General features: G+C 36.2%; 1 protein-coding gene across 20 annotated transcripts in view; it reads left to right on the plus strand.

Moving 5' to 3' along the window:
* The window catches only part of TIAM2 (TIAM Rac1 associated GEF 2), a 338,837-nt gene that overhangs the window by 263,603 nt on the left and 53,691 nt on the right, over nt 1–21,543 (plus strand). For all 20 annotated transcript variants that reach the window (XM_074187889.1, XM_074187894.1, XM_074187883.1 and 17 more), the window contains one exon: nt 16,518–16,621. In XM_074187889.1, the coding sequence (XP_074043990.1) occupies nt 16,518–16,621 (104 nt within the window). The remainder of the gene's footprint in view (nt 1–16,517; nt 16,622–21,543) is intronic.

A 21,543-nucleotide genomic window follows, 5' to 3' on the forward strand; every position in this document is an offset into this window, starting at 1 on the left:
TTTGTCTTCTGTATCTCCTTTGTAAAGATGCATATATCATTTAACATGTTAAGGATGCTCTCTTGTTTTGATTTGTTTGCAATCTTTAATAGCATCTTGAATAACAAAGAATTATAAATAATCTAACACTGTTCTTGTTTGATAAGACAAATTCCAAGTGTGTTCCATTTTTATCTACTTTAATATTCTCAAGAATTTTATCATTCATTAATTCTGAGATGGAATTTACCTGTTGCAAATAAGTTGCATTTTTATGTATTTCCATGAAAAATGTTTGCTAATATCTTTTGATCTTTTTATTAATCAATTCCCAATATACCACTCTTCTCCCCTCCCCCCCAAAAAATAAAGGTGAGACCAAATGCAGAGTATGACTGTGTCTAACCATGTACACAGTATCCTGCTGCTACATAGACCTTTTGCTCTCTCCTAATGTGTTTATTTCTGGGACAAGGTTTTGTGGATTTTACTATGGTCCTTGAAGTTGATTTATTATAAAATAAATGTGTTCAAGGTTTGGAGAGCAAAATTTTCTGGCTCAAAAAATATGGACACTTATTAAACTGAAAACTTTAAAATGTTCCTTGATGTGTGTTACTCCCCATTGTACTTTCTTCCTAGGTCAATGCCTACTCAACCTACTACCAGCCCTGTTTCAATCAACCAATAAGCATTTATCAAATTATTACTTTGTACTAGATTCAGTTTGTAAAGAGGTATAAATGGGGAGTCCATTAGGGCAGAAATCTTCTAAGGAATCACGTCTAAGGAATAAGACTATAGAATTTTGAGCATTATTATTAAATTGAATCCAGGTTTCCTTTTGTTTAGTGGAGAAAGGAAAATCAAGGAAATCATAAGCCTTCAAGTTAAAAATCTCCTACCCATAATAGTAGTGTTCTCTTTGCAGTGCAAATGATTAAGAAGCTATCAATAAAGATTACACATGTGCTTTGTAGTAGATACATCAAGGAGGTAAGTAGAGTATGCAAACTGTCCCTACCTTCAAGAGGCTGATGATATAACTGAGGAAGACAATGTGTATGTATGGAAAAATAAACAAGTGATTTTAGGGGGAAGCTGCTAAGACCTGAGGGGTCAGTAAGTATATCATGTGGCTTTTGAGCTTAGCCTCAAAGAAAGCTAAGGATTTTTAGACATAAGCAATCCATTCTAAGCAGGGGGAACATCTAATATGAAGGCAACCAAGGCAGGAAATGAAGTACTATGTAGAAGATGCAGCAAGGCCATTTGGGCCATTGTACATGGAGAGAAGTGTAGTGTTCAATCACTGTGAGCGTAGATTGGGGAGCAGATTGTAAGAAGCTTGAAATACCAACCAAGGAGTTTAACATTTTATCCTAGAGTTATTTAATAGCTATTCACTGGAAATTGAGTAGTGTAGTTACATAGTCAGATATGTATAACTGAATTGTTTGCTCTTTAAGAAAGGGGATTTAATGTTAATTCTGAATTGTAACATGTTAAAAAAAACTTGCCTAAAGTGAAATGAGGTTCCTTTTCTTCATCATCCATCTATAGTAGCCATTCTGAATGCTGTGGCCAGTCCCCACAACACTGGCTAGGAAACACTGTTTCAGGAAAAAATAACTTTGAAACTTAAAATCTACAGCTAGCATATATAGGGAATCCTAGAATATAGTAGAAAGAGATGATTAGAGATGATTGAGTTCAACTTCCTCATTTTATTAGTGACAGAGGACCCAGAAAGATTAAATGATATATTATGGTCATATTCATAATAACATGAAATCTAATAAAATAACTAGATAAGTATAGAATCAAAGATAAGAAAATGTAGCTTATTTCCCAGTACAGTGGTGAATGTGGTAAAGCTTTGTAATGAATTAGAATAGTCTTGTGTGATGAAAGTCCAAGTATTCTTGAATAACACACTAATTTGTTCCCATTTCTGCATGCAGTGAGCTCCAGATTGTAAATTGACTTGTTATATCTTCCTTTCTCTAGTTTGTTTCCCTTTGACTTTTCCCAGCTGGTCCATTCAGAGGGAAGTGGAGTTCTAGAAATAGACCCCATGTTGGAAGTTTCACCATACGAGCAGAAATCCTTTTCCACAAAATCACTTTCTCTATGGAGCTTCCAAGTAGGGATAAGCATAATGTACAGTAATGAGTAACATTGTGTAATGTTCTTTCCACTAAAGTCCTACCCTGATATCTGCTGCACCCAGGCTCTGGGAAAGTCCTCCAAAACTGAAAGGGTTCTGAATATGGACCTAGTGACAGATTCTGTTGGTTCTCTGGGGAATATATTGTGTTTTCCATATTTGCCATGGAGTTGACATGAGGGTGATGGAGTTTTCAGCACCAGTGTCTCATTAAAGCCTTCTGCTTGGACATAAAGTAGTGAAGGGACCATCCATATTGACAAGTTGATACATCCTTCAAGTAGGGGAATACAGTAAGTATTCTAGACAGGCATGAAGATGAGTGCTCTGTACAACAAGGAAAGAGGATCAGAAGGAGCTTCCTGCAAAATATAGCATTAGAGATGGGTTTTAAAAGATGGGTAGGAATTCATTAGGTTAAGAGGGAGAAGGTAGGATGTTTCAGCCATATGGTGCTGGCTAAGCAAATATATGGAGCATAGAGTTGAGAGCAGTGCCAAATTGTAGGGTACCTCTGATTTCTGGCAATAGAGCTAAGACCAGAACAGATCTATGCCTAGGGATTGGCATAGAAATGGTAGAAGAGTGTGTAGACTGGAGAAGAAAGGCTGCAATCTGGAAGACAAGTTAGGAGACAGTTATGATAGCTGATGTGAATTGTAATGGAGGTTTAGATGGCGATGGCAGCAGGATAATAGAGGAGGAGAGAGATATTGCAGAGATGGAAGCCTCAAGACTTGGTAACAGAATGGATGTTGTGTTAGCACATAATCTCATGGAGGATGGGAATTATTTCACTTTTTTCTTTGTTATCTTGAGTGCTTTTAAATACTTGCTTTTTTTCCCCCAGGCTTCTAGGTGGTGCAGTGATAGATCTTTCTAACTCTAAACCTGGTGCTCTAAGTTCAAATCCAACCTTGGAAACTTAGTAGCTGTGAGATTCTGAGCATGTCACTTAATTTCTGTCTGCTTCAATTTCCTTATCTGAAAAATGGAGGTAATAACACTTCCCTTCTAGTATGTCCTATGTAAATGTAGAGTGACAATAGGTATGAGAAGGAAACTATCTTCCAGGAATAATGTGCAAATTTTTTATTATAACATGATGGGGATGTGTTTTCCGTTTACTTTGGAGCTAAAAGTTGAAGTTAAGAAAACTTTTCTAAAATGGAAAAAAACCCATATTGTCTCTGTAAGCTTAGAACTTTCCTACTGTGTAGCAGGTGTGGGTTCAGACTTCTTAGTAATGGTAGGTTGTCTGCAACCTAAAGATCACAGGGTACTTTAAAAACATTAATTAATCCTTACATCACCCTGCTGAAGCAGAGACATGTTATTTTAGTTTCACAGCAGGGTAAACTGAGGTACAGAGCCATTCAGTAACAAGTGACTCAGAGAAGTCACTTAGTCAGCAACTGAGCCAGGAATAGGAGTTACATGTTGACTCACTTATCCTGCTTTTAGAAAGATTACAATTTTTTAGATGCTTTTTTCTTACATTTTCCTATTGACAGCTTTCTTCTTCTACCATAAGCTTTCAGAATCATAGCATTCCAGAACTGCTAAGGACTGCAGAAGCCAACAAATTCCATATGTACCTGAACCAAAAAAAATTTGTCGATAGCCAAATTCTGGCTTCTCATATGGAGGCTTGTTTTGCCACCATATTTTGTCTGGTGCCCCATTGGTGGGGCTACTATGCAATCCTTTCTGCTTCATCTATTTTACAAAGGGGGAAAAGCTTGGATTTCACTCAGGCCACTTCAGTTTCCAGCCTGCAGGGGAGGTTAGGAGTGTGTGTGTGTGTGTGTGTGTGTGTGTGTGTGTGTGTGTGTGTTAGCCCCCCCTTTAAGGCTATGGTTAATATGACAACTGTGTTTGCTATTGTATGAAGTTTATATTAGGTAAAAAGTTATTCAAACAAGGGCCTTCAGTTAAGGAAAACAGATACCATTAAGAGAGGAGGTTAGTCTAAAATCTAATTTATAAGGTTGCAAGTCATTCCCCAAATGGTCACAGGATATGAATAGATAATTTTCAAATGAAGTAATTAAAGCTATATATAATCATTTGAAAAATGCTCCAAATAATTATTGATTAGAGAAAGGCAAATTAAGACAGTTATTAGGCATCACCTCACACCTATCAGATTGATCATTTTCCCTTTTTCTCAACATTGCCAATGTTGAAGAGGTTGTGGGAGGATTAGGAGCATTGATGCTTTGCTGGTGGAGTTGTGAACAGATCCAGCCATTCTGGAGAGCAATAAGGAACTATGCCCAAAGAGCAATAAAACACTTCTTGCCTTTGACCCAGCAATTCTAGATCTATATCCAGAAGAAATTATAAAAAATAGGAAAAGTCCTACATGTTCCAAAAATATTCATAACAGCTCTTTTTTGTAGTGGCAAAGAATTGGAAATTGAGGGGATGCCAATCAATTGGGGAAATGACTAAACAAGTTATGGTACATGAATGTTATGGAATATTATTACTCTATAAGAAACCATAAATGGTCATTCTCTAGAGAAGTATGGAATGACTTACAGCATCTGATGCTGAGCGAAGGAAGCAAAACCAAGAGAACAACACATCGACAACAACATTGTGAGATGATCAAGTTTAATGGAAGCAGCTCCTCTAAGCATTTCAGAGAGCTAGGACAACTGTATTAGATGGGCTATTGACAATGTTATCCCCATCTAGAGGAAGAAAAACAAAACAAAACAAAAAAGAAAAACCAATCTTTCAAAATGAACATGTTATAAAAACCAATTTTTCAGATGAACATGTTATAAAAATTCTATTATGCATCCTCTTTCCCTTAATACCTTGTACTGTAAATGACTGATAATGTAAATATCTTTATCCAAAATATGTATTTACAATGCTATTCTGACTTTGACACTGCAGGGAGAGGGGTGGGAAGAGAAGCTGGAAGGAAATTTTGTCTCTTAAAAATAATACATATGCATATAGATGAATGCTAAAAAATAAAAAATAGATGAATACACACGCGCATTTGGATGAAAATAGAGATTAGTCCTTGATCCTAATTTAAGCTTGGTATATTTCCAACCTTTCTATATATTTGGAGGAAAATCAGGAAATGGGATAAAGTTAAAAGAAATGAAGGGAGAAGATCAAAATGCCTGTTTCTAGGTAGATACGGAATGGAAAATTGCCAGTAGACCCTTTGGAATTTTCTTGAGTCCTTGAAGAAGTAAACCTTTGTCTGAGTGCTCTTTTCTGAGATGCCTTCATTGACTTGATGGTCTATCTCTCTTACTCATGTCTGTCACAAGTGAGTTTTCCTTTTAGTTCTTCCATTTAATTTTCTGTTTACTGATTCTATTCAGCTGATTTTTAAGTTCTATGCAAATCTAGGGATAGTCTCCCTCGCTGCTTCTCAGCTCATATAGTTCCCATTCTTTTATCTGTCTAACCTTCTGCAGACTATGTTCTGGGCATGCCTAGTCTATCTTCCAGCTCACATATCACAATAATTCACAATTTTTCTCAGGGTAAAAAATGATTATCCCTCTAAATTAAAAATTTCAGGATGGCAACAAATACTCATATTTTAAACAAGAAAATAGTTTCCTCCGGAAAGGTATTTAACAAATCTTTTTTTCATCTATGCTGCTAATATTTCCTATTAGAAATCTTTTAATAGACTCTGTCATAATGCTTTGTGGCCCCTCAGGATCCTAGAATGTTGCTGCTTTATATTCTATATAATTTTGTGTATATATGCATATGGATATATACACATGTCAATATGAACATACACTCTCAAAGGTTTAATTCTGCTATTTTGCAGATTCTCTATTGTAATAATTTTCCATATATTGGTAGCATCTTGACTCTCCTATAAGTTCCAGTGACTGGAACATGATATGTGTGTGTGTATGTGTATGTGTGTGTGTGTCTGCCTAAATTGTCTATTCTTGATATTTGGACTGCCCCTAACTGGCATATACAGTGAAACAAAAATTACCAAAACCATGGTTGAGCCTATTATTACAAGCATCAAATTTTACAAGAAAGAAGAATGGGCTTGGAGTTAGGGAAAAAGTGAGTTTAAATTCTAGTTCTGAATATTTACATGTTCTATAACCTTGAGTAAGTGATGTTTATTTTTTTGTCCTTCATTCTGGAGGAAGATCATGACATCAGGGAGGTGATGCCATGACAAGCACATGAATTGTATGTGAGTGTGTGGGGGGGTGCTGTGCTAAGTCACCAGCCTCATTTTTCCTCCATAGCCATCTGGGTCCAGTGGCCAGATATGAATCAGGACGACTGGAGATGGCCCTGGATGGGAGGCAGTGATTTGCCTAAGGTTGCATAGTAAGTGTCTGAGGATCAAATTCCCATCCTCCTGACTCCAAGGCCAGTGCTTCATTCACTGTGTCATCCAGCTGCCCTTCTTGAGTAAATTATTGTCTTAATTCATTTTCAAAGTAGTTCTGAGGATGCATGAGATAATGCAAATCCTAAAGTACAAACGAAAGTCAGCTGTTACTTTTTAAAATTGCAAAACACTGGAAACAAAGTAGATAACCATAAATTTGGGTAGGACTAATCGACCTTAGTGGAATATTACCATGTTGTTCAAAATGACCATCGTGAATAGAAATTCTAGAAAGATATATATGATCTTGCCCAAAGTGAAGTAAGCAGAACCAGGAAAACAATATACACAGTGACCACAGTGATAAGTAAAACAACAAAACATAACCATATGTAATGAAATTGCAATAACCAAGCCTTATCCCGGAGAAGATATAGAAAGATATAGAAAAGAAGATATAGAAAAAAGATAACCTCTATTCTGCACAGGTTGGGGGACTAAGTATGGAAAACTATATAGAATATTAGACTATCGGTTCATTTTGCTAAACTTTCCCCTCGCCTTTTAAAAAAACCCCAATAGCTTTATTATAAGGCATAGTTCTGGAAGGTAGACAAGGGGATTAAATTGGAAACTGCAGTTGCTATAAAAACAAAAATATCATACAGTGTGTGTGTGTGTGTGTATGTTTATATACAAACATATAAGATACTTGGGGCTTAGTGACTTGCCTAGGGTCACACAATTGGTATGTGCCTGAGACTGGATTTGAACCTCCCCCTGACTCCATGTCTGCCTATTGGCACCATCTAGCTGCCAATAAATAATAAATAAAACAAATAATGAATAAATGTATGTGTATATATATATATATATATATATATATATATATATGTATATATATGTATAATTATGTATATAGTATATCCTGCAATCCCCTTCTCCTTTGGGACCAATCTCATTACCTCTGTGATCTGCCTGATGAATGAACTATTGGATACATGTCGTTCTTCACTTTATTTTAGGTAGAGAGGTGAGTCCAAAATCACATAGTCTGCCTTTTTAACTTTGAAAGACATCCCTGAAAAAGGTCTTTTATCTTCTTAGTTGTCTTAATTCTTGACTTCTTATTGTAAAGACATTCAATACATCATGAACACTCGATGTCTGCTATTTTGCAAATTCTCTAATGTTTTTCTGTGATTTTCCATATATCAACAGTCATGGTCTCACTGCCTATGTTACAAGTGGAATTTAAATAAAAAACAATTAGAATTTTTTAAAAGACTATATTAGGTACTCTTTTTCAAAGACAAAAGCAAAGCAGAAGTTTACATTTAGAAAAAATATAATTGCTAATTTTATATTATCATTTTCCTACTATATTTTTCCCCTTTACTTCTCCCTCCCCCATCCCAGAAAACTGTTATAACAAAAAAAGTGAGAACATGCTTTAGTAAAACTAACCAACATAATATATATTATCTCCTATGAAATCAAGGAGGGGCCTGTGTAGGAGGGACTTTGTCATTTTTTTGGAGTCTCGCTTGGTCATTATAATCTTAGAGCAATTTGTTTTCACTTACATTACTGAAGTTGGATATATAGGAATTTTTATGCGTACATGTGGTAAAATATAAAAAAATATATAAATTAGAGACCACTCTGGTCCTCACCATCTAAAGGCCATCTCTTCAATTTTACCTTTCCTCCCAGGTTCTCTGATACTCTTTAGGGGATTTAGGGTGTCTAAATTTTCTACCAGCTGCTCCAGCTCCCTTCTCATGATGTTCCTTCAATTATAGATTATTCCTTGCACTCTAGTTCCTTTAGCCACTAACAGATTAGATTTTACAAAGTGATATTTACTTCAGAAAGTCTAATCACAAATGTGAAAATTTACTCTCCTACCAGAATCTCTCTTCCCCCTTTGCATTAGATATTTCTGAGTAGAGGAAAGAGATTACGTTCATGGCTTAACTTAGTTCCTCTAGGGCACAGGCCCAGTTCCAGATCCAAAATGCTCCTCCAGGCACTCTGACTTCTCAAGGCTTCTATGCCAGTCAGGCTGACTCTGCCATCCTGCCTGCAATCTTGGCTCCAGGGTCTCCATAGCTCCAATTCCTATTCTTGTAAGGATCACTGCCAGTGCTTGAAACTGAGGACAACACAGAACAGGGGAAAAAAGTCTTTAGGCCCATTTTTGGAGGCAGTGTGATTGATGATGAAACAGAGGGAATGGGAAGGAGAGTCAGTTCATAGCATTGTCATAGCTGGATGGATAAACTGATAAACCCTCAGGTTGCAGTGTGTAGAAAATATTGGGGGGGGGGGGGAGCAGCTGAATGAGGATGATTGGCTCAGTCTTGTAGAGATGGACAGCCTGTCAAAGGAGACTACCTCTACCTAAGTGGCAAGAGTTTCAGGTCTCTGTGTTATTAAAAATGGGCGTGCTTATACCAGTCAGTTCATATAAAGTAATTTCAAGAGAGAAAGATAATTAATGGCAGGGATATTATGAAGGAAGACATCTAAGCCCCATGTTGTAGATGAATCATGAACTGAACCTTGAAGGAATCTAAGGATTCTGAAATACAGAAATTCCAGGCATGGGCAATTACCTAATGCCTCCTGGAGAATGAATGGTTAGTGGGATGGATTGATTGGAATTGACAGAATATGAGCTTCTGAGTCATGTGACTAACAAGACAATTTCTCTAATCCTCAGGACCTCTTAAAATGTCTCCAAAAACATAAATTAATGGGCCACAGATAACTATACTAGCTAAGTCAACCCTCAGGCTTGCAGCTCCCTGCCCCATTTCCTACTTCATTTTCCAAGCTCTAAACTGCAGACATCTGCTAAGGTCTTGAGATCCAGCATTGCTACAGATTCTGGGTTGCAAAAGATCTCTGTAGAAGATTGGCGAAACAAACCTCAAGGGACAGAACATTTGTTCAGGCTCACCCCAATCCAAATGACAGAAATACTGCCAAACTTCACTAGCACCTGTAGGACAGCATTCTGTACTGCCAAGTTTGGAGAACTAAGAAACAGGAGAAGGTATTGTGTATGTGGAACTCCAGTAACCCTGAGGAAAAGAGCCCAACATCCTGCTAGTGCCAGTTCTGTCTAGTTCAAGTCACAGGATCAGAAACAAGGCTAGGAAATGGTGACTTGCTCTCTTGAAGGGAGAGGTTGAGGTACTTTTGAGATTCATGCTCCAGGGAAACTGTAATTAAAGAGGGGAAGGAGTCAGAAAGTGAGCAATTGGGGGAAATAAGGGGTGGGGAGGACAGGAATTACCAAAGATTTCAAGTGAAAAGAATCTGAGCATAAACAGATAAGCCAACATCAATGGCAGAAAGAAATATGGCCTCCAGATCCAGAAAAGTTGTCATAAAGGTAAACAATGTGACACGGAGAATGCTGTGGAATGAGGGCATCAAATGACAACATGCTGCCCCGAGTGTTTCAAAAGAGAAATGAGAATCATGAGAACAGAATTTGTGGTCTGCACAGCAGAAATAATTTGCAAGAATAGTGATGGCAAGGATCACTCAAGAAGCAAAAGAATAACTAATTGGGAATGAAGCCAAAAGCAATAACATGAAAATATTTTTTGGACACTAAATCTCTGTAAACATTCAATGCAAGGTCCTTATCCCCCCCCCCCCCTTCACAGAACGTCTCCCTTCCCCATTAGAAATATTCATCAATGAAACTTTATTCCACTTTGAAAGACTTCCTCTTGTGGTGGCTAGGTGGTGCAATGGATAAAGCACTGGCCCTGGAGTCAGGAGTATCTGGGTTCAAATCTGATCTCAGACAATAATGACCTAGCTGTGTGGCCTTGGGTAAGCCACTTAACTAACCCCATTTGTCTTGCAAAAACCTAAAAACAAACAAAAGACTTCCTCTTACAGATCCTTTTTTCAATCCTCCTCCCACCTCCTGACCCTATCCCCTAAATGAGTGGGTCAAAAGTATATGAAGAAAGTATGTGAAAGGGAATATGCCATGAGACTGAGGTGGGAACTAGATTGTGAAAGCTTTAAATGATGGGATTTTCTATTGTCTTTAAGGCAATGAGCCACTGATGATTTTTGTGAAATGGTGGCATGATTCTATTTCATGAGTGTCATTTTGGTACCTGAGTTGAGGATGGATGGGAAATAAAGGAGGAGGATGAGCTAGGAGGTTGTGGGGATAGTCTAGCAAAAGGGATCTGAACAAGATAGGGAAAAGGAAGAGAAGAGGCAAGACGTTACAGGGGTAAGATTGAGGAAAATTTAGGAAATTTAGGAACTTATTGGCAGGTATTCCTTGAAGAGTGCTAATGAATTTGGGACCAACCTGGAATTCATATTTTTCTGCTACTCTTGTCCTTCTGTACCACAATGATCTGATCAGGTTTTGATTTTCATATGGATAATAAAAATTTAAGATTATCTAAATCTGCATACTCAGTAACATTATAGATATCAGTGTATTTAAACTATCAATTTTGTTATGATTGGCTTATATCTTTGATGATTTGGGGGCTACTTCTGAAACCCAAATCAGCATTTTAAATGTGCTACAGAAAATAACATTAACCTTGACTTGCAGCCCACTGACTTTTTAAAATCATCAAAATGTCGATTTCTTTATTACCAGTACAGATGTAATTGTTATCTATGTTGTTAAAAGATTAATGTGTTCATTATGGGTTATAAGGTGAAGCACTTTTTAAAAATTTTGCAAAGCATTTTTATGACTTTAATAGGTTATTATCTCCATTTAGTTTTTTAAAACTTTCCTTTTTATATCATCATTTCTATATTTTTTCATTTTAAAAATGAAATTGAGACTCCTAGAGAGACTGACTGCCCTTGAAGTACGGAAGTGATTGAGGCAAGACTCAACCTGGGCCCCCTGCCTCCAAGATCAGCATTATCTCCACAGTGACACATTTGCTTCTCATTTTAGAACTGAAGAATCTCTGAATTAGAAAAAAACATAGGTCACAAAATATTATTTGCTTATCTAACAGCTCCTCTGTGAAGTTTCAAATAGCCTTAAAAATGTATTTTCTTTGGAATTTAAGGGTATATTAATATTTTCTCATTGAATGGTAATGAGTAACAATTGTTAGTATGGGAGCATAACTTAAGTGATTTAAGAGAATTATATAAAAGCACTGAGGATTTTGTAATAAAAGCATGAAAGTTTAGAGAAAATATAATTAAATGAAAAATATTATAAAAATTTAGATTTTTAAAATGAACTTGACAATGCATAATTTAAAACTTGTCAGTAGTAGGTTGTGTGTATTGCGATGAATTACAAATTTGGAGAATTAATTGGTCATTTTCAGTGTGTGTATAGAACAAGAAATTTAGGATTGTAATGAAAAATTAAAATTTTGCCTATAATGAATCTCATATAAGGATTGCATTCTTATATTCCCTTTGTGTTCTTTGTCTTTTAAAGATAATTACAGAAAAGGAATAAATTTAAAATCTTCATCTTTGAGATTGTTACTGTGCTTTGATTAAATACTAGTAGATAGAGCACTAAATTTGGATTTAGGAAGACAAATTCAAATCCTACTTCAGACATTAGTTCTATGACTCTGCAAGTCACTTAACTTTTCTCAGCCTCAGGTTTCTCATCTTTAAAAAGAGGATAATTTCATAGGGTTCTGAAAAATCAATAAGGTAACCTATGTAAAGTGCTTTCTAAACTCTCAAGGGTTATACAAATATTAGGTGGTATACATTTATTTAAAAACCTATTAAATTTCTGATTCACAGTTCTAATGTAATGAATTATGCTTCTGCAAACATGATTAAATTATTAATATAACTTTTTGATTGCTATTTTAAAAATTCAAATTAAAAATTCAAACATTCATGATGATCATATTTACTATATGTATGGTGGTGGGATGGATTAGTGCTTTAATGATTAAAATTTTTTTGATCCTGTGATATTTAATGAATGCTTAATTTGCCAGTCCAAATAATGTATTTTTAAAGTATCCATATGGTTTCTAATTTAAGTTCAATAATTTACTTTTTAGATATGAAAAGCATCTGTTTACAGATAACAATTGTTTTCTTCATATACCCATAAAAAAGCTTAAAAATGAGTCTTTTTCTGAAAATGAATTGATTTGTATCAGAAATTGTGAATTTATCTCTTCAGAGTGCTAATAAGTTGGATGAGTAAACCTCTTGAGCTTTTGTCACCTCTATATGCATTCTGGGTTGCAGTCTACTACTTTTATAACTTTTCTGTTGCTATATTGTTAGGCAGTCTCTGAAAAACATTGCTTGGGTCCTTGTTTGCTAGTCACCAGATGCTAGTCTTTGGTAATAGTACTAAGGTAGGGCTGCTATACATGATCCTCTTCCCCCTCTAAGCCTGACAACCAGATTTTATAATAGTTTTAGAACTTTACAGGACCTCAGATGTCATAAATGTTACCTAGTGTGACTAGAATCCCTTCTTAGCCATCTGAGGTAGGCTAACAAATGATGATGATGATAATAACAATGGTAATTTAAGCTTATCTTTTTACAATGCTCAAATTACTTTGCTTCATCATAAAAGTCTGTGTGGTCAATTGGGAGACTGTTTGATCATTTATTCCCTATCTGATAGATGAGGAAAATTTGACCCAAAGACATAAAGTGCCTTGCTTAAACTCAGGGTGATTTGATTTCAAATAGCATTTTTTCTTCACCGAATATATTTCCTCCTCTCATTCTTACCCATCTGAATCCCCAAGGAGAAGAGAGTTAGGGAGGATTGGTGTTTTGGAATGGCCAGGAATAGTTAAGTATCCACAGCAACTATATTCACATTCCCAGTTCTTTTTAGCTGTGTTAAAGGTGGCTTACTGCCAAGGAAGTGATGGAAGTGAGAACAGAAAAGGGGGACCAGAGGTTATGATGAACACTGACTGATAAGATCCAGTCCCATGCTTGTCATCAGCTTCTCCTATTTCCAAAGAATACTCTGAGGCAAATCAGACCACGATACCTTGATGTGTTGGAGTGTTGTTTTTTTAAAATTTTCATCCTTGGATGAGAAGCCCACTCTTTCATATTAACTATATAAGATTTAATTTGGCAGAGATGTAAATGTATGCTTTGAATTCAGATTATGCATAGTGTGGGTGAGGCACTTTTACATTTCCTGATGTTTCTATTTTTAAGTTTGTATCCTTGGTGTATCTTTAACATGGATTTTTACCCTTTAATTGTAATGGATTTGAGGTTGCCAGTTACTTGGCTGACAGTGGTGCATTGATGTGGTAAGTGCTGACATGCATGCTGACTTTCAGAGAAGAAGCTGAATTACTATTTTCCCTTTCTTCCACCTAAAGGTTGTTAGTTGCAGCCCCATTTTCCCCAAGTTGTCAGCCAAAAGGGTTGTTGTCTCTAAAAAGACAATTACATAAGCTCCAAGTGGAAGAGAACTGTCTTAACCCCAGTGGTCCTGGGGAGATGAAGGAATTACATGTTTTGGACTAAGATCATAATGTGGGCAGTGGCATTGCTTTCTCTGCTTTACTGAAATGGCTACAGGTAGACAGCATTGTGTCTTCCACATTTTCTCTGCCAGGTCTCATCTGATCAAATGGGGGAAAAAGTTTGGAAGTTCTGTACACTAGATATAGATAGATCAGTAACCTGTTGTGAATTCTTAGTTTAGTAGATTTGTGTCAGATGTAGAAAAATCTAAAACGTTAAGGACAATATGCTAATGCCATTATCTTCCCTGTGGAGCGATTTTCAATCTATGAATCAACTACTTAATATACTTATTGCTAATAATGATCACAGAACAGATGCCAAAATCATGTGAAAATCTTGGTGGAATTAGCATCTCTGAACATTTTTCTTTCATATTGTTGAAGTGAATGCTTGTCTTTATTGATTCAAAGTTGTTGCCTAATACATTTTGTGGGTTTTACCCTATAAGAGAATGGGTTCATAAGATCTGAAACCAGTTTCCTGGATGGGAAATTGGGGAACATTGACTCACTTGAGCCAGCTGCTGTGCATGACGTGGGCAGAATGTAAAAGTGGAGCTATACATAGACTTGGTGGCATCCAGGACAGGATATCAATTTGGTGCTTGTTTAAAGCAGCTTTGTAAGTAAGCATTACAATTTTACCAACCTCCGCTTTTTTTTTAATCCAGCCTGCTCTCATTCCAGAAATGTAGACTAAAACAAAGGAACCTGCATTTTAGAAGGTTGCTTCGTGTCCTGGAGCCTACCAGATTTTGTCTTCTCCTTTCATCCTTTTAACATCCAAATAGTTCAAGGTGGCTCTGGTGCTGCTTTGTTTGTAGAATTGCACAAAGCAAAGTAACTCCTAAGGTTCTAATCTGGTTAATTCTTTTAGGGCTTGCTTGGGAATTCCCTTGAAAGTCACAGGTGTTTCACTGTTGCCTAGATCCCTTTTTAATCCCCATGCCCTCCCTTCTTACCCTGGAAATTTCATAGTTTTCTCAGAACAAAGAGATGACTTATTTCTTTGGGACAAAAATTGGACGCACTGCATCCCTTTGTTCTGTACATAGCTAGCCATACTCCTGCCTTTGGAAAGATTTGGGTTTTTTTTTTTTGAAGTCAATTTGTGGGAGATCTGGGTGACTATAAGCAGAGATCTCCTGCTATGAACATTCCTCTGCCAAGGTAAACCTGCACCTTCTCTGGAATTTATAGATTAGGTGAATTTCTTAGAGCAACTTTGCTGAGAAGTGAAATGAGCTGTCGGTGGTCACATGGCCTTATGTGTTGGACCTACCTAGGTCTTCCTGACTCTTGCTGCCAGCTCTCTAGCTACTACTTTTGTGTTGTCTTTCTGAATACCAAAAGGTTGGGAATGAGGTGTGAAGAAAGCAGAAGCAGTGGTACTGACTGAAAACTCCATCACCTCCAGTATTTGTATGGTAAGGTTGATGGATAGTATTAACATTTCATGATTAAATCACCCAGGGGAAAAAACAAACCAAGACATGTGTCCATCTTCCTGTTCCTGAGTACTATAAACCTCACAGGGCTTTCATTTTTAGCTTGGAGTCTTTTACCCCCATGCCTCCATGGCACTTGGCTTGGTTCTTTTTTTTTACCAGTCCTACAGGCAGGATACTTTAGCCCAACCCAGCTACTCAGCCACATAGGTACATATATACCATAATCTCTGGTTTCAGCAGAAAGAAATTTGGCATCCTTTCCCTTGAAAGACTACGTTATTGTAGGTGGGAAAAGTTAGGAGGAATACCATTTCTGTTTTTTCCCCCTAAAAGATAATTTTATTTCCAGTGGTTTCGAGAGTTGCAAATTTAAAAGATAGTGGAAGGAGGTGGTAAGAATGGAGTGATGGGAATAATTGTAGGCTGGAATCTACTCCACTTTATCTTAATTTTGTGTGTTAATTTCTCACATTGGAAGTTAAAAAAATATGTTAACATTCCTCTCTATTTTTAATCGAAAATCAAATTCTTTAGCCTTTGGTAATATAGAAAAAATTAAAATTCTACCTGCACATGTATAAAGTTTGTTTTGTTGGGAGAAATTGCCATGTGGTACTGGATTTGCATCCTACTTTTTGGACATATTGTCTCCAGTCAGTGAAATGAGATAAGAAGAGTTAAATTATGACACTGCCTATGCTATAGCTTGGTTCAAGACTCAGTAAGGGTATCTAAAATTATATTAACTCCAGAGGAAAGAATAAGGAGGCATGTTAAACATCATTTTGATGGGTGTTTTTAATTGGAAATGCAAATGATGCTGGATAGAAAACAAGATGATAGAAATTGTTAGATGTTATGTTTTCAAGAGCTGAGAGGTTTATTCCCCTACTATTATTAATTACTTGAGTCTACATCTTATTGTTGTGACCTCCTTCCTCATTTCTCCTGTTGTAGCCCTTTAAATTTGCCATGTAACTGTACCTAAAAAGGCCATGCTAAGTATGTCTATTTGTTATTTCTAAATCCAGACTTCAGCAATGTTCCTGATGTTACAGCTGGTTTGAAAAGAAGCCAAACCGATGGTACCTTGGACCAAGTTCCCCACAGGGAGAAAACTGAACATACATTCAGGGTAAGATATGAAAACATTTTATACTGACAGGAAAGCAAATAGTAGATTTGGACTAAATTGAATTTTTGACTACCCAAATAGAATAAAAATGAGAGCTTTCTGTAATGCTAGTTTTTTGCTATTTGGCTAATGAATGAATGGAATTTTAAAGTTGAGGTACAACTAGGAGCCTCATTAACCTCATCTTTACATTGTCTTTCACCTCTTAGAAACTTGGCTGCATGCAGGAAAAGAGGTTGCTGTCGTGTTAAAAAAAAACACAGATATATAGCTGAACTTCATTTTTTTTTTTTTAATAGAGAAACGAAAAGACAGATGCCTGTCTCTGCTTAGGAGCCAATTCTCATGATTTCAGACTATGAGGGAAAGTTTGAAGATAATGTGTCTGCACCAAGTTGGTGGTATCCAATACAACAACAGCTTTAGCATAGTAGAATCAGGGATTAAGGCTATCCTTCCCCTTCCCCTTCCCCTCCCCCTTCCCCTCCCCCTTTCCTTCCCCTTTCTCTTCCCCTTTCCTTTTCCCCTTCCCATGCCTCTTCCCCCAACTAAGTGCAAGCCAACCTATGAGACAAAAGCTGAATATCTAAGTACCCGGATTGCTTGTGTTCTGACATTGATGTCAGTACTATCTACCTTTCACAGGAAGCTGATTTTTATTAAACATAGCTTATTGAGTTTAGTCTCTACTACTATATTCTTATACTTATGACTATTCTATCTAAAGTAGAAGCAAAATTGAAACTGATTTTTAACTTTTTTTTAAAACCAAAGCTCCTAGAGCTTATAACACATAATCCTAGGTTTTATATCAGATAATTGATTAGGTTTTTATGAATTGATCTTTTAAAAAAAATGGATAGTTGGGGCAGCTAGGTGGCACAGTGGATAGAGCACCGGCTCTGGAGTCAGGAATACCTGAGTTCAAATCCAGTCTCAGACACTTAATAATTACCTAGCTGTGTGGCCTTGGGCAAGCCACTTAACCCTATTGCCTTGCAAAAACTTAAAAAAGAAAAAAAAGAAAAAATGGATAATTGCAAGTATGAAATTGAGTTAAATATGGAAGTGGTGTGTGTTTGTAGATATGTATGTTAGTGACTTCCTTCATTTTGTAAACTGGTCAAATTGTAATTTCCAGCTTGTACAAGGTGAATAGAATTTTTTCTTTCAAATCTTAGTTTCTATTAGAATTCAATATGCAAAAGTTTAAGATTTTGAAGTATTTTTGAAGTAGACTATTTAATACTACTATGCCAATGAAAACATTTTAGGTTTTAGGTAGCTAGATATTTAGGAAAAAAAATCTTTTTAATATTGGGGCTATCTGAATTTTTCATTGTCAAAATCACTGAAAGTAGTGATTTCATGCTAAGAATGTATTGGTAAGTTATTGAATCCTCATGAACTCTTCTACTTATGTAGTACTTAAATCTTTAAGGGACAACTTACTGATTGATATTGAGAGTGCTTCCTTAGAATTTCTTTTAAAATGTTTTCATTCTCACTTATGCAAATCATGAAATTGGTTCATAGAAGTAGTATTAAAGGACCCTGGGGAAAGTGATGGGAGAAGTGTTAAACCCTAAAAGTTTTGAATTTATATTGGATGGAGGAGAAAATACTTATTTTAATGGGTTCACAGGGAGAAATGTTTGTTTTTTTTCTATATTGATTAATAGTTTAAGTGACACTAAATAAAAACCATAAAAACAGTGAATACCTATCTAAAAAAATATTGATTTGGAATTTTTATGCCCATAAAGAGTTAAAGACTCAGTTCTTGATCCAGAGTAACCTTGTAATAGTAGTTTCCCTAACTATATAATGGTAATACAGATATTTGAACCACCCACTGGTGGTTATTAGGAAAATACTTTATAAAGCATGATATTGATGTATTTCGGGGTCTTAGTGAGGTCTAAAATCAGAAATCTGGAGCTTCCAACTCAGAAAGGGAAAAGACAGATTATTTCCAAGGTTTTCCTTCATGTTTCCCCTTTTCTTCTCTGGTGTAAATAATTTGTTATCTGATCAGAGCAGAGTTCAATGTGGCTTGTTTTGTAGATTTCACAAACAAGCAACCTAGACATCAGAAATAGGAACAATTTTGCTTGGAAATGAAATGCAGTTTGATTTGATGAAGCACAGCTGTAACTGGGGTTTTTGACAGCCCCACATTTTCTGCCAGTGATTCATAATTGATTGCCTTCTTTCTCCTCAAGGGTACCTATTAATGTCAGTGCTTTTTGTATGACCCTGTCAGCATCTCCAGCATGTGTGGGATTAAAAAAAAATGTTACCAATTTACATATCATATTGTAATAGTTTAGAGTTTGAAAAAAAAGAATAAAAAATCACTCTCTTTGGGGCGGGGTGAGGGTGGAGTAAGTGGAAGCTTTTCCTCACTTTTTCTGGGAATATTGTTAAACAGTGAAAAGATGTATAAGGGACCAAAATAGTTCATGTTAGCTTTGTACTAGTTTTTTCAGGCAACCCTGAAGAAAGCAATCTGTGACTCCTGTGTGTATTTATGTTCTAATAAGTTGGTATTTCTTAGATGGGCATCAGAGAGTTGCAAATTGAGAAGGATGGGGGTGAACCTGTTCAGGAATCAGTGTTCCTGCTTTGTGAAGACAAGATTGGTGGCGCTAGGAGGTCCCTGTGACTGTAACTTGGTAGAGCAGACAGTTTGGGATTATTTCATTGCACAGGGATGAGAGCAAGAGAGAAAGTGTGCTTTACTCATTTCCCAACAGACTCCGGTAGATGTAATCACTTTGTTCTTTGGGAGCAGATTTCTTTGAACTTTTGCATTGTATACAGCATGTAAGTAAACAAAAGCTTTCATTGTAATGGATATGGAATGGATATAATAAATGTAGGAATGTTTGCATGGTTTAATCTCATCTTTTTTTAATTTGATTTTTGTTCTTAAAAACTTTGTAGGATTATCACTCAGATGGAAAGAGATGCTTTTTTGAGGGGAGAAAGGGAATTTTGAAGGGAAAGAACTCATAACCCTTAAGTATATCTCATTGATGTACCTTAATTTGAGAATAAGGAAACTCAGGGTGTTGTAGTTCCCCTTCTCCCCCCACTATTAACTTTTTTTTTTCTGGGGAAGGGGTTTTTATCTAAGGTTGCAGTGATTTAAAATAATTTCAGAATTTATTTGGCAATTTTGTGTCATAACATTCACATATTAAATTTCAGTAAAAGAAGTCTAGTATGATCAGTAATAAGTATAAAAAAGAACTTAAATGGAATGTAATTTTGGGCTTTGTTAAATTTCTACAGAGTTCAGTGCCTATTTTGCAACATGCTTACCACTGCAAAACAAAATCCATACAAATGAAACCTCCCTTTTCCTTGGTAAACCTTCCAGGGTGAGCAGGTTTTATACTTTGATAATTTTCAATTCAATAATTTTTCAGCATTTTATGTAATTGCCTCGTGTAGCTTTGGCAGTGGTTATTTTTGCAGTTGGTAGGCGTTCTGTTGATGGAACAGAAAGCATTGAAAAATCTGGTAATGCAGTATGACAACTGTTTGTTGTGCTCCTAGCAATTTAATCATGTTTGAGATATAGATTGTCCCGTTTGTTAAAGGCAGAAAAATTGACATGTACTCAGGCTTAGGCTTTTGTTTGGTACACTGCACAAATATAAACTGCATCTAAAATTTAATGATTACTATTTACTTTCCCATTGGGTTTTCCACATGAACTGCTGTTAAGCTATCTTTTTAAAAATAAAATAATGTCAAAGAAAATAGAATAAAAAGGAAAAAATAAAGAATATCCCTCTTACCAATCCTCAGAACATGCTGAAACCTTGATTTGTTGCTTTCAGTGTCCTAATATTGTGTTAAAGATATTGTTTATAATGCATTTTTGTTATGATTTAAATCTAATACATAATTTAACCATGAACAGGATTTTTTGAACATGACTGCTTTCTTGTAAACTAATATAATCTGTATCCTTTTAATTTTGTTCCCTCTTTCTTCTCCCCATTTCCTTTCCCCATATCCATTTATGAATCCTCCATTTTCTGATGCATCCTAGGTATTTGAATGAATAAATTGTCAACAACCTGCAGGCATATCCTCCACCCACTAAAACACCCATTTCTAGCATGACTTTATCCAGTACAATTAGATCTACTGGGTGACAATCTTTCATCTTAATTAAAATTTCATTGTGTATTGCCTTTTGTGATACTGATATATGTCCTTGTTGTACTTAGACATTGAGGAACAAAGGAGTGTTGGGTTTGGTTTTTTTAAAATGTGGAAGATGTAGTTCCTTTCTCTATCCTGAGCTACCTAATGCCCTCCAGAGCAAATTGTTTGCAAAACTTGGTGCAGAAAATAGTGCGTAATAAAAAACAATACCTTAATGTGTAATATCTCAGGGGTTTAAGGTGAATTCTGCCTATTTCGGCTGCATGACCACATTGACATTAATTTCTACTTATATGTTCCTTTAGGTTTGAAGCTCAGAATATTTTGAAGCAGGGCACTTTTGTGTCCTTTGCCATCCAAGCTAAGACAGAGTCAGTTGATATCTTTTGGGTAATGCTTGGTATCATAGGTTTATAATATTTTACACAGAGCAAGTTAAAATGCCAGATTAAAAATAGTATGGTGGTGTTCCCTGTATTCTTATCAGGGGGTAGACTGGATGCTATGGAGGCGGAGCAAAACCTGCTGCACCTTTCACAGTCCCTAAGCACTGCCACTTGTATTGAACCTTTGAAGAAGAGACATTTCTGGCTTTACATAAGCAATAGGCTGTGTGGTCAACAGTGAATCCAGGCTGGACAGTGCAGTTTCACAATTAACTCTCAAATGCATCTAGCTCCGTAGCAGCCTGTCTTATTCAACACTGAACTTATGTGTTTGTATGTGTGTTTGTG

The sequence above is a fragment of the Macrotis lagotis genome, chromosome 5 (genome assembly GCF_037893015.1).
Source record: "Macrotis lagotis isolate mMagLag1 chromosome 5, bilby.v1.9.chrom.fasta, whole genome shotgun sequence".
Lineage (NCBI taxonomy): Eukaryota > Metazoa > Chordata > Mammalia > Peramelemorphia > Peramelidae > Macrotis > Macrotis lagotis.